This window comes from Thalia democratica, chromosome 3 (genome assembly GCF_965202585.1).
Source record: "Thalia democratica chromosome 3, ktThaDemo2.hap1.1, whole genome shotgun sequence".
NCBI classification, from domain to species: domain Eukaryota; kingdom Metazoa; phylum Chordata; class Thaliacea; order Salpida; family Salpidae; genus Thalia; species Thalia democratica.
This window is the reverse complement of record NC_139167.1, coordinates 5314106-5328516: the sequence shown is the minus strand read 5'-3', so window position 1 is coordinate 5328516 and position 14411 is coordinate 5314106. Positions and strand designations below refer to the sequence as shown.

At 28.0% G+C, this 14411-nt stretch overlaps 1 protein-coding gene across 1 annotated transcript; it reads right to left on the bottom strand.

Annotated features, from left to right (window-relative positions):
- Positions 1–647: 647 nt before the first annotated feature.
- Positions 648–5956, bottom strand: LOC145831694 (kelch-like protein 35). Its single transcript, XM_082939006.1, has 2 exons — positions 5746–5956; positions 648–2074 (listed from the first exon to the last, which is right to left on the bottom strand). Exons 1-2 carry the CDS (start codon positions 5954–5956, stop codon positions 648–650), a joined length of 1638 nt encoding a protein of 545 aa, XP_082795132.1.
- Between the last annotated feature and the right edge of the window lie 8455 nt (positions 5957–14411).

The following is a 14411-nucleotide window of genomic DNA, read 5'->3' as shown; positions in this document are numbered from 1 at the left end:
TTACAAAAAATTTTAAAATATTTTATAGTCATTTAAGTGGTGTTTTTGCTAATTTTAGTTGTTTGATTAGTTAGATGGAAGATCGATTTTTGTACTGAATTTTTGTTATGCACAATTTTACGTCATACTGTTTTTTGTTTTTTTGTACAACTTTTGCATCTATGTTTAGTAAAATTCTTTTTGTTATAAATTGAACTGGCTGATGATCAAAGCACTTAGCTTTATGAAACATATGTACCAGTATTTTTAAAATCGTACTTTTCCAATAGATTATTTAAAAGCCCTAAGTGGGCTCTGTAGAAAGTGTTCAAGTTTGAATAATAACCTTATTTTATATATATATATATATACAAAATACAGCTTAGATTGAAACATTTTTAGAACTAAAATTATCAACACTTATTAGTTGCGTTCTAATAGTAAAATGTTAAACTTGCAAAATAGCATAGCGCACAAAACTTTAGACAAATATATTCTAAAACAGTAACAGTTACTTTAATTCAAAATAATACTTTATTTAGCAATTAAAACAAAATATTAAAAAAAAAATTTAATAAACTAGGCAAGCGCAAACATGCATCGAGGCTTTCACGTCACAGACTTTGACTTGCTTACGGGCATGCGAGGGAAGTTATTGTGAAAATATTTTACTGAGTCTTCTTGCCGCCAAACGGCGCAGGAACTTCCACGACCCCGTACCTCGAATATTCGGTTGTTACGTCACAACTCTCAACCGACCAATCGCGTGCTTCCGCGTCGTAAACCGCCTTTTTCCCGCTGCCGTCCAAGAAAACAACCACTCTGCTTCCCCAAACCGAAACGGCACACCGTGCGAGGTTAACTTCCACGGGCGGCATTTTCAGAAAAACGAACCGGTCGCAAACGTAATCGAAGACCTCGCAGGTCGCAGGCCCGCCGCCGAACACGAACAACTTGTTTCCGATGGCCGCCAGCTGACAGTCTATTCTTTGCTCGATCATGCTCGGCATGAAAGCCCACTCGTCGGCTGCGCTGTCGTACGCTTCCACGCTCGACAAAATCCTCCTGTTTTCGGCGCCGTCCCGATCCTGAAATCCGCCGCACGCCACAACCTTGCCTCTGAAAACCGCGCTTCCCATTTGCGTCCTCGCCTCGCGCAGCCTGCCGACATCCTCCCAACCGTGCCTTTTCGCGTCGAACCTGATGCAGCGAGCCTCTGACCACACCTCAGAATCGTCAAACACCCACGCGCCAACAACGTAGATGTGGCCCATGAAGGCGCACAAGCCGAAGTAGGTTGCAATCAGGTCCAGGTCGGCAATGTCTTGCCACTCTTGACCGCCCACCGGCAACTTTTTCACCGCGACATTCTGCGCGTCATCTTCACTGCCGCCGAAAGCGTAAACGCAGCCGTCTACGCACACCGAAGCCCAGAACTCCCGGTATTGAGGAAACTCCAAATCTGCGCATTTCGTCACCGAGCCGTTTCTCCCGTCGATTCGCTGCACGGGCTGGCTCATGTGGAGCAAGCTCCTGCCGCCGACGACTACCAGGTCCAAGTCGTCGCAGCGCCTCGGCTCGATCTCCTTGTTTCGGGTTTTTCCCTTCAAGACGTCGTCGATCAGCGAGAAGCAAGTTTCGCATCTCCGAAACGCCAAAGACTCGTTTAAAAATTGATCCAGTTCGTGGTTGGAAAGCAGAGGAAGACGGACTTCCGCGAGGAGGCGCGTTGAATACTTGCGCCTCTCCGCGCCTCCGAAGCTCACCCAGCGGTCGGCGACGCGAAGCACCTCCATCTCCGACGTGACGTTCAGCTTCGTACTGGACAGAATTGCGCTCAACAGCGCGAAATCGAGGTGCAGGAAGTTTTGGCTTCCGGCAGCTGCGACGAAGAAGCGCTCCATGCAGCGCAAAGTCGCTTTTGAAAATGAGGGCATGCCGAACGTTTTCGCCACCTTGTGGTAAGTCGCCACATTTTCGAGGCTCATTTTGTCGCTCATGCGGTCGACGACTTCTCGTTTCACGCTTTCGTCTAAAATGAAATGTTCGGGTTCGAAACGCTGAAACGTTTTGCTCCGGTCGTATCCCGTTGTTCCTGTGAAAATGTTTGAAATTAGATAAGTACACTTTAGTTTTCAGCCAAACTTAGTCGTTGTTAAGCATGGTAAGAGTTTATCTGAATAAATATTTATTTGGCTGCTTAACAAAACAAAAAAATTACAAAAATAAGTCAGGCTGAAATAAAAAATTGAAATTATGTATAAAAAAATGCTGCAAAAATTGACTTCGTTAAAAATCCTATCGCTATTTTTTGAAACTTTTTTTTTGTAAACATACAAGAAAAAGCACCTCGGCCTAAAATAAATGCGCTTTGTTTGTGATCTTTATTTGTAAACAAATACATGCACAAAAACAAAAATATACATGCATAAATTTTTAATTTAATTTTTTTGATTAAATTTTAACTACTTTTATAACAATCATAAAATTTCTAATTGAGTAATTTAGCTTAAACTATGTGTACTTTTATAAACTTTTAATTTATAAGTTGTATTTACAGAAAGAATAAATTTAACGGATAACTACAAATAGTTTTGAAAATAAAATTTTTGAAATTTGTATATAATACATATTAAGGTCTACACAAGGGTTTCTCAAAGTAGGTCATATGAACCACTTTTAGCCAAAGAGATGTCGTGACTAGTAAAGGAGCTACAGGAGACTTTAAAGCCAAAATTTGAAACTTACATTAAATACTCTTGAGTTGTCGATGAAGAGCAAAAGATAATTTTTTTCAAAGGAGGCAAATTTAAAAGATTTCGGAAACCGTGGTCTATATATTGATACTATAAGACTGCTTCTATATTCTGAACATATTTTGTACATATGGTTTTTAAATTAAAGGCATATTTTAATAATAAGTTATTTAAACAATAAGGTATTAAAGAGATGTGTTAGGCAAACTAGAGTAAGAACATTTTACTTTTTTTTTAAGTAAACTTTAAGAAGTAACTCGCATTTTGTTTAAAAGAAACTTTTAAATAGTTGTAAGATATTCAATATTTTCACTTAATTATAACTATTTAAATAGAGGCGTGCAAATTAGATATTTTATTTACGATCCGGTTTTGGTGACATAATCTTCCCACCTCTCAAGTGAATTAAAATAGTAAAAAAAAGATTTAAGTATAAAAAGTTATAAACAATCTAACATACATTTCTAGCTTAATGTCTGTATAAATACTTGAATTATATTTTTGACCCTTACAAGCATTATTTCGTCTTTTGATACTACTAGTTTTAAAGCTATCATTAACACTGTTATGTTTTTTCAACACATAAATAATTAGAAAAGTCATCGAAATAAATATTTTTATCATCGCTGTCAACTATTACTATTTCCCGAGTAAATAGTTTAACTTTGCTTACTAAACTAACAAAATAGTTTGGCTCTTATAACTTTTTAGTGGCAAAAGTGTTTGAAGACCGTTTGATAATAATATAAATTTCGTTATAAACAGTTTTACAATTGAAAATTGTATTTAGTTACTTAATTTTGTACTTTGTAAACTTTTTACGTAAGGGTAAAACGTATTTATGTGTACATTTAGTGCCATTGTGCTACACACAATGGGTGCGAATCAAATAAATGTAATTTGATTATTTAATGGTTTAAATTGAACTTTTAAACAAGAGCAGGTATTAACTTCAGCTTAATTTCAAAATAAAGTTTAAAAGCTTACGGGATTTTTGTTTTTAAACACTACGCGAGTAAACTCTTTAAGTTTAGTTTGAACTTAAATTAATCATTTTTCCTCGTTTTTGCTTACCTAAACACATCCCTTTAATAACTTTATTAATTTATTAAATGTGTTTTAAATTAGAAAATCATATTTACTAAAAATAATCATAAAATCGAAAACGTATATGGTATCATAGTAGGTAATGTTTTTAAATATAGTTTTCAAACCCAAATTAATTAGAAATTTAATTTATTTTCTCCTGTAATTGTAGATAAAAAGTAAAATGTTTGTAAAATTATCTATAGTTTAAATAAAATTACAAAATTTTCGCTCGACCAATTTTATAATTGTTATTACATATTATTAAAGGCTAATAAACCACGGAAGAAAGTTTGTATGTTTTTTTATCTGCATGTAATTACATTTGTTTACAAATAATGATCTTAAACAAAGTGCATTTCCTGCAGGCATAGACGCTTTTTATTTAATATTTACAAAAATAAGCTCCAGAAGTTAGCAGAAGGACTTTTAATGGAGCCGGTTTTTTATTTAAGATAATAATTTTTCTTTTCATCATGACTTATTTTTTAGTAATAGTTTTTATGAGTACTTTTAATATTGGGTACTTTCAATTGCAGCAATATTGTAAAACAGTACACATTACTTTGATGACGTCATTAACTTTACTTTGGGTAATTTTTAAAGCCTAAACTTTGTAAACAAAACATAATTGTTGTTTAGCCCTAGGTTAATTTACTTTGTTTGCTTTTTCTTATTAATAATAAAAATAAACCTGAATTTAGCCAATAAAATATTACTAAACATTTCCTATGTTATTAAAGTAATATATATAGTGTTTGATTAATCTGCTTTTTAGTTCACAAAAATTCACCTTTTTGTTCAAGTTAGACATTTAATTTTAAACACAGTACAAGCTATTGATTTTTTTAACTTTTTTGTTATAAATTTTGGTAGCTTCAAGTCATAAAATAAACTTCAACTATTTATAAAAAATTGATATTAGTTTCAATTCCATTTTTAATTTAGAATAAAGCTAACAGGGTGACCATTAAACCTTGATATTTATTGGAATGTTGTAATTTTGAAAAAATCATAATACATATTAAATAAAGTTTAATAATAAGGTGTTTCTTTAAAAGAAAATAAGACTTATGTTTTAAAAGATATCAAAAGTTTAGATTTTTTTTTCTTAAAACTTTGGTAGCCAAAAAGATTATTATTAATATTATTATTAATTTTTTAGTTATATAATATTAGTAGCTTTTGAATTCATATTTAAGAGAAACATTTTTGTACAGAAAATCAAATAACTTATTTTAACTGAAGTTTTTCTATTTGGTTTAAGGCCATTTGACGTAAAAAGACAAAGTGTACACTTTAATTAAATCTATTTTTAATGTTATTCTACACTTTGTGGTGTTTAAAGCTAAGCAAACAATAGATCAATAAAGTACTCCGACCATCAGTTTAATTATAACCCTTCTATATAAGTACATCGATATGTTTATAGTAACAAAAATCACTGTTTTTTGTACATGTGTCGCCAATGATTTTCAACATTAAAAATTTTTAATTATAAGTATTTTTAAGCAATCATTTGGACTCCTATGGACTTGGCCACTGTTATTTAAAGCAAACAATTTCAGAACATTTATTGGAGCCTTTCTTGCTAAGTTGCTGCAATTACACCCATAAAAAGTACAACTCGATAAAAAACTAACCATAAAAAAGTCCTACCTTCATTTTTTCAACTATTTTATAACTATTTTGTGACGTAGTCAAAATATTGGAGCATTACTTTTTGGCAAAATTGCTGTAACTATAGACATAAATGAAGAATCATATATAAAGACCTCATAAAAAATCCACCCCTTTATTTTACTTTGACTATAGCAGTACATATCAGTAATACAATTATCAGTAAGCTCGATAATATTTTTATGGAAAATATTTATAAAAATTTTAAATAAATAAAAATAGTAAGTTTTTAAAATAGCGCAACCTGCTTCGAAAACGTTGTTTAAATTTTCCGTTTTTTTCTTCGCCAAAACTTTCTCAGCACTACTCTTGCACAATTTCACAAAAGTTTTGTTTTCAGTCCTTCTAATAGCTTTACCACAGTCGAGTAAATTTCCAGTTGTTTCCACAAATGTTTTTTCAAAGTGATTGAGTTTGCATCTTTTTGCTGGTACGTCTTGGTTTTGTTTAGACATGTTATTTTTCATTGTAACTACTTTAATACTAAAAATAAGTTTGATAAAACATGGATGAATAACTTGATTTGAAATTAAAAAAACAGCTTGGTTTACTCGATCAAGTTTGAAAAGATGTTTTCTATTAAATTAAGAATAATGAGTAAATTATAAAACTTAAATTCAATATTGCTTATATATTTCATAGTGTTTAAATTAATTCATTGCAGTTTTACAGTTGAATGGTAATTTTTAGTTCAGTTTTAGAAATTTAAGCAAGATAGAGATATCTATTACAAGTTCGCTCCGTTTTTTATTATCAGGTGAAACTATGCCGCTGAGTATAAAAGGTTCCTACCATCGGCATAATACATTAAAAAATGTGACAAAATACAAAATCAGTCTACTTTAATCGTGTGCACGACTATTCAAATTCGGACAATTGAAATTGTTAGAAAAATTTAAATGGTCACAACTAAAAAATTAATGTATATTTATCAAACATAAAAATACATATCTAGTTCCTATTAGTATCTAAAAGCTTTTTTTTTCTTTTTGTAATAAAATAATAAGATCCATTTTTATTTTTAGTAATTTTAAAACTTATTAACAAACATTTAAGGTTTTGCAAAAAATTAAAAGTGGCTTGTAGATTTTAATAAGATCTTAAACTATTTTTTATTATTTTATATTAGTGTGTGAGGTATATTAAATATTTTTTAAGAATTTTAATTGCTGGAATTTGAGTTGTCCGAATTTCATGTAACCACTTTAATCTGAAAAGTGTAAAGCGAGACTGATGTTTGATTATGAAACAGTTAAAAGAATATTTGTAATATAAGTAACTATTTTGAAGCAATTTCAGGGTTTATTTTTTTAAATTATTTAAATAATTTTATGATTTTAAAGTTTTTATAGTTCTTTCTACAATGTGCATTAGGGTGCATCTGTTAGCCCTCAAAAATAAAAGTTTTATAGTTGTTTTACTTTTTATTGTATGTGGCAAATCACATTAAAAGAGAACACAAAAAATTAGTTTCCTAGCTATAAGCCTTCTAGAGCAGAACACTTTTGAAGACGTATATCTATATCAATATTTTTGAAAAGGTTTTAAACCATAAATGAAGGTTACTTAAGTATTAAATTTTATGGTTGCAATATATTTACTAATCACACTATAAACCAGGGGCGTGTTTTGACTGGTTTTCTGCTTCCTGTGAACCCCCTGAAAAAAAATAAGAAAAATGAAAAAAAAAAATTCTTAGAATTTCACTACAAACTTTGATTATTGACTTTCTTTTGTTTACTTGATAAACTTTGAATAATGAATGTTGAATTAATAACACTGAAAGATTATAAGTTTCCGTAACGAAAAATGCTCGTTTTTGCCTAGCTGAAATAGATTTAAAATAAAGTTTTATTTGTGACGTGATAGTAGGTAAAAGATTTAAAATACTATTTTCTACTGTAAATTTTTTTACTAAGATGCTCATAGTTCCTATTATAAATTGCTACTTCATGTAAATAACTTTTGATTGAGTATTATTTTTCAACTTGTAAGTACAATTTTACTTAAAAAATGTCCAATATCAATACTAAAATTTTATTTTACTTAGTGTATTGTAAATGTTAATGTTGTGTGAAGCTTTTAAACCTTGAAAATTTTTCTAAATCATCTGTAAACAACTACACCACCTAGCAATTTATTCTTTTATCATTTAAGGTATTTTAATAATTTTATTTAAGTTATTTTTTTTGTATATCTGTTGGCCACAAAGTTGCTTCTTGATTTTTTGAAATTTTCAACTCAAAGAGATTTTTAAACCATAATTAGAATTCCTGCACCATTAGGCAAACATTTAATTATAATTTAAAGATATTTTAATCTATGTTTTTAATTTATTAATTAAAAATTTATTTTAATTGTAATTTTCTTAAATTTTTTTTTAGTAAAATTTCAATTTTTATTTAATGTGTTTTACTTTTGTATATGTGTTGGCCACAAAGTTGATTCTTGATTTTTTGAAATTTTAAACTCAAAAGATTTCAAAACCATCATTAGAATCCCTGCAACATCAGGCAAACATTTAGTTATAGTTTAAGGATATTTTAATTTAGTTGTTTAAGTCTAAATATTTTTTTAGTGAAGTTTTAATTTTTATACTTTAAATTACTTGAAGAAATTACTTTTATTATAAAAAGATGTATAAATGTATAGAGTTAAAAGTTTAAAAGAAAAGTTTGTAAGAACTCCATCTATACTAACATTTAATTCAAAATTTGTAAGTTCATAACTTTTTTTGGTTTTTTCAGTTTTAATTTATCTAAACTTAATACAGTATAATAAATATAAAAATTTACTAATTTTCTATTACTTTCATATGTTTTTTTTTTTATTTTTAAGCAGAAAAAAGCAATTTTAACTTAGAGTTTTTCGGCGCCAACTAAACTTGCAGTGCATACCTAAATTTTGTGAATTTCCTTTGAAAAAAGTCTATACACGCCCCTGCTATAAACAACAAAAAGTAAGTTACAACATTAACCTTACTGAATGATATATAATACTATATGATAACTTAAGTAGACATAACATGAAAAAATATATGTTGTATTAAAAAAAATGCAAACATTATCAAATAAAGAACTTTGAAAATACTTTAAATGTGGACAAAACTTTTACAATACAATAAAACCTAATAGAAATAAACTAAAAGACTGTATAATTGAATTTAAAATAACTACTTGGAACCACAATCAGATAACAAATTATAACTAATAAACAATAGTTAAAAAATAACTATAGAAAAAACAATAAAACAACAAATAAGTTTAGTTCATGAACTACATCTGGAAAGTTTTGATTCTAATATCACTGCAATCACACTGTGGCTGGTATTTATCCTACATTTTAAAAATGTAAAACTGTTTCAGATCAAGCAGCTTTCTGGTTGACTGATTTTATATTATTTGGTGTTCAACTAAATTGGACCGCAGTGTTCCATAATTTTTTTTTTCCGGGAGAATGGTGAGAAAAAATATTTTTTATTGTCAAAAGTGCAACTTCACTAGTTCTTTAAAGTTGCAGCAGAAAAAAATTATAAAAGCATACAAAGTATTAAAAAAATCTTAAAGCTAATTAATAGGAACCTTTTAAGTAGACGGTAATGAGGAAACAAAATGTTTTCAAAAAATTTTTTAAATCTTTCTCATGTAAAAAAAAATAAAACTAAAAACTAACTCATTTGGTGAATATTTAAATGGTGTGTAGCTTGTTCTCATTTGGAATGGTGTTTATTTTGTTTTTATGAATGGTGTGTAACCTAAATATTTTACTAATGGTATGTATCTTAGTTTTATCAATAGTTGTACTATTTAACTGTTTGTTGAAAAATTGGTTGTTCTACTACAAAAGGCAGTTTAACATTTCAACAATGTATCTTTATAAAAATACCAAAAAACACATTTACTAAAACTAAACTCAAAAATATCAATTACTTATATAAATCTAATGCAAATACACAAAAATAAAAAAAAATTATCTGATTTATCCTAAAATTTAAAAGAATTTTAATTATCTTGACTTATCCTGAGTATACTAAGTGTGTTTAAACCCTTTACTTGAACTAACTAACTGGGAATAAACTAACTTGTTTTTTAATGAAGCCATTTTTGTTTGTATATTTTCATAGGTCCTTTTTCAAAAAACCGTTATTACCTCAACTCTTTGACATTTTTATAAGTCAGTTTTGAGCCATTTTGTTCAATTAGACATTCAACAAAATAAAATGCACTTGCACTGCACACAAGGAGTTGCAACTCTTTACTTAACAAAAATTAAACTTTATATAAATTCTAAGAGAAGATAAGTTTCAAATAAAGTAGTCTTTTTTAGTTTGCTCTTTTAGTTTGCTTCTACTACAATAAACCAATGAAATAACAAGCTTTGGTTGTTAATAGAAATTAGCTTATTTTTAAACAACTGTAATAAGAAACTTGAATAAAATTATACAAAATAAAGTTAACTTAAAAAAAAGACCACCCCTTGTTTAACTTATTAAATCATGATATAGAGAAGAGTTTTTAAAAGTGTTCTGCTCTAACAGGCTTACAGCTAGGAAGATAATTATTTTCTGTGCTGTCTATTTCTGTGATTTACCAATACGAACAAAAAAACTTTGCAAAATTTGCAGGTCAGGGCAATAGATGTATCCTATTTAGATACTTAATTTATTTTTATTTTTGAAACCCTTTTGATATTATTTAACGATAATATGACGCTATGCAAAGTATTTTTATATTAGTTTTATGCAGTCGGTTGCTTATGAAACATTGCTAAGTCCTTAACAACACTAAAAAACATATTTAAGTTTTAAAAATTATCCAATTTGATGAAAAAAAGCAAAATATAAGGAACAGTAAGTTTTATGTCTTTCTACCATGAAAAATATAATCTTATTGAACTAAACAATACAACATGATTTAAATACAAACACTCTCACAGGTTATAAGAAAAAAGATTCCTGTATAATTTAGTTTTTAGATTTAAGTTTATATAACTATTTGTTTCAAGGATTTTTTTAATCTTTCAAAATAGATAACTAAATTACAAGTAGTATGGTTTATACCCAATTGCTTACAATAGTAAAATTTCTATTATTAATAAACTTGTTATAAAGACTAAAAGCAAATAAAAAATTTAAAAAAATACATGGTAGTATTAAAAAATTTTCTCTTTTGACTTAATTTTTGCATATTCTTGCGGGTCACTGACTATAAACTCATTATACAACAGATAAAATCCTTAAATCCTGAAATAGGTATTACAATTTATTTTGATAACTCATCTGCAAAGTTTAATTTATTTATTATTAACAATGATTGTATGGTAGCCAAGTACACAGTAACCTAGAAATATTCAAAATTGTATCAACCAATAGAGTCAAAAATTGGTAAACTTGTGTTAGCAAATTAGTTGAATTTTTAAATTTTTTATAGCTATTGTTTTATTTAAACTATCTTTAAAGACGCTCCTTTAGTAATAATAATTTTTTCAATCTTTTTTATCATCATATACTCAAGAAAATACTAATTCAACATTTTACCGGTAAAAAACATTTTTACACTTTGTTTTAGCACTTAATAGTAAATATTGTGGGCTATGGATGTTGGTGGTCCAACATCTTAAGCCTCAGTTGGGTCAGGTTGGCTTCCTGTGGGTATATTGTCAACCTGATCTTTTTGTTCATACTTTTCCTGCAAGCAGGGTGACATTCTAACAGACTTATGTTCAGGACCCGCTGCAGTCAACTCATCATTAATATTATTTAAGTCGGACATAATAACTATAAACTACTTAATGCTACTCTAGACTACTTTGTATAAATCAGGCAAGACAGTTTTGATTGATGAATCTTTTATATAAAACACAACAAGAAATACTAGCATGTAAAACAATATAAATTACTATGATAACACTTTAAAAACTGAAAGCTACTTAAATCTATATCAAAAGACTTAAAACAAAAAACTAAAAATTAAATAAAACTTTTAGTAAACAAGAAACTGTAAAAGGCTTAATAAACTATAAACCTGGCTTAAATATTTGAACAATTAAACACCTGTTGAGTTATTTAATGTTAAAATACAAAACATACTTTCTAAAAATCTTTTATAGGACATCCTTATAGTAGTTAATTATAGTTTCCTGTTTTTGATATTGTTAAAAAAAAACTTTTAATTTTTTACTTAATCTGATTTATTAAATAAATACTTTGGTTTAATTTTGTACCAAAATGAAAATTAAAATATTGTATTTATGATAAAACCATATTTTGATTTACTTCTAGCTAACTTCCATTAAGTTAATTATAATTTTTTTTTGCAGCACATCATAAAACAATGATGTTGTCGTTAAAATAAAAAAAAAGTTTAATACTTATGTTTAAAATGTTTATTAAACGACAAAAATAATTTGCTTAAAATATTTAGGTTTACGACTTATTGTACAAAAAAAATCTTTCACTAATCGAGTTGTACACCGTTTTAATATAGTTCAATTCAAAGTCTTGTTGAAAACCATAAAAAAAATACTAAGCAATTGAAACTAGTTCAGGTTGAATGAGTCTATTTTTTATGTTTTTACAAAAGAAAATGTCTTTAAAAGTAAGGCTTTAGCTTTTGATAAGGCGTTGCTTAGTTAATTTTTGGAAATTAAAATAACAGGTTAAAGTTTAACCGTTAAGCATTTAATCTGAGTTGCCAAAATTTTAGACTTTGCTTATCTAACGGTTAAGAATGCTAACTATATCACTATATACTTCGAAAATTAGCAATTTATCAAATATTTTCAGCTAATGAAGAAATAATTCTTATGAAGATCACACAAAATAACTTATTTTTGGCTACAAAACTTTAGCCAAATGGTAGAAGGCTATTAAGTCTATGAGTTATAATAAATTTTACAAACAAAAGTTGTACCTTTAGGAAGTTTTGCTACTACACAATACAATCTAAAAATTCAAAAATTATCATGAAACATTTGTTAAATAACAAAAAATTCTGTTTTTATGAAAAAAAATTATTAAAAAAAAAATAAAATTAATAAGTGTAACATAAATTTGTTAGCATTAACTTGAAAGAAGAGCTCAAAAAATAAAAATTTTAAGTTTGTATTAATTTTATACTTTTACCTGTAACTTCTTATAAACAATAAAAATAAAATTAATTATAACAAAATGAAATATCTTAAATCTAACTAAAAAGATAACAAATAAGATAAATTAACAATATATATAATTCATTTCAATGATTTATAACAATCACTGTAGTACAATAGTATTATTGATTTTTTTGATATTAAGTTTCATTTTTATTGTTTTAATTAAGATTTAGATCTGCTTAACAATAGTTATAAAATAAATAGTGTGAGGCTCGATGACTAAAAAGTCTTTTTCCACACTAATCCATTGACCATAGTTGTGAGCGTTCAAATTTTTCTTTCTTTCTTTTTCATTACCAAGACATTAATAAAAAGAAAAGACATTATAACATCTGATGCCAATATAACATGAATCAAACTTCAACGAAACAACACATACAAACAGAAGTACTCTAGATATACTCCTTGTAGTTATTTGATAAAATTTTTATAATGAAATTTAAAACAATATTTTTAAGTTTTTAAAAGTTTCAGGGACACTAGACCAAAACTTGGAACCCAAGTACCTAAAGCAGTTTAGGCCAAATCTTGTTCTAGGTCTTCTAGTTATATAATTCATTTTATTTGAAAACTTTGTGTTGTGTGCTCTACATCAAACCCTGTTATAGTATTGTGCAGTAACTTACAGGCTTGCAAGTTATGCACATCAACTAATTTTAGCACACCAATTTTTGTTAAACAGGGGGTTTGTTGTGGTCAAGGCAGACACACAGCAAACATACCTGAATACTCTTTTTTGCATGCAAATAGTTGGTATTAAGTACCAGTCAGCAGCACCACCCTAAGCAGATAAACAATATTGGATGTGCTGATGAAACAAACTTTAAGTGTAATTTTGTCCAAGCATAGCCTCAATTTTGACAAAACATAACAACTTCTAGACAATTTTTAATTTAGGGAATTCAAATGTTTCTTCAAATTCAGTTTATCATCCAAAAACCACACTCAAGTATTTTATACTATCACTCTGCCCAATAAGAAAACCATTAATATTAACACTAAATTCACATTTTTTTAAGTTTTATTGAAAAGCAAAGATTTAGTTTATGAATAATTAATAAAAAGTTTATTAGCACATAACCATTTATCAACTTTAACAATTTCTTAATAACTTCATTTAAATACTCGGGGTCACTATGTTGGTATCATCAGCAAACAATTACACAGTTATCTCACTAGACGAAAAAATATCATCAATATGCACAAGAAACAACAAAAGACCCAAACAAGAACCTTTCAGTATTCCAAAATTAAAAGTTTCACGCTTAGACACAACACTATTTTTTTGTTAATTGATTGGCTTCTATCTTTTAAATAGTCTTCTAGTAAACTTAACATTGAACCTATTAAATTATAAATTTTAAGTTTTAATATTAAAATTTTATGATTAACCTTGTTTTATGCTTTAGCCAAATCCAAAAATACAGAGAAATTATCTATTTTTTCTCACCACCCTCAATTAACTTGTTAACAATCTGATTCACAGTTACTTTAATTCTACTATTTTCTCTAAACCCATACTGTTTTTTATGTAGTACTTCATTCAACTAAAATAATTTATTCAATCTCTCACATTAAAAACTAAAAAATTTTTGAAAATGGGTATAAAAAAGAAATAGTTCGGTAGTTATTTATGTCATTTTTTACCTGTTTTATAAATTGGAATCACTTCAGCAAATTTAAGTGACTGAGGAACATCATACTTGACACACTTATTATACAATTAAGAAAGAAAAAGAGAACTTATTTTTTCACTGA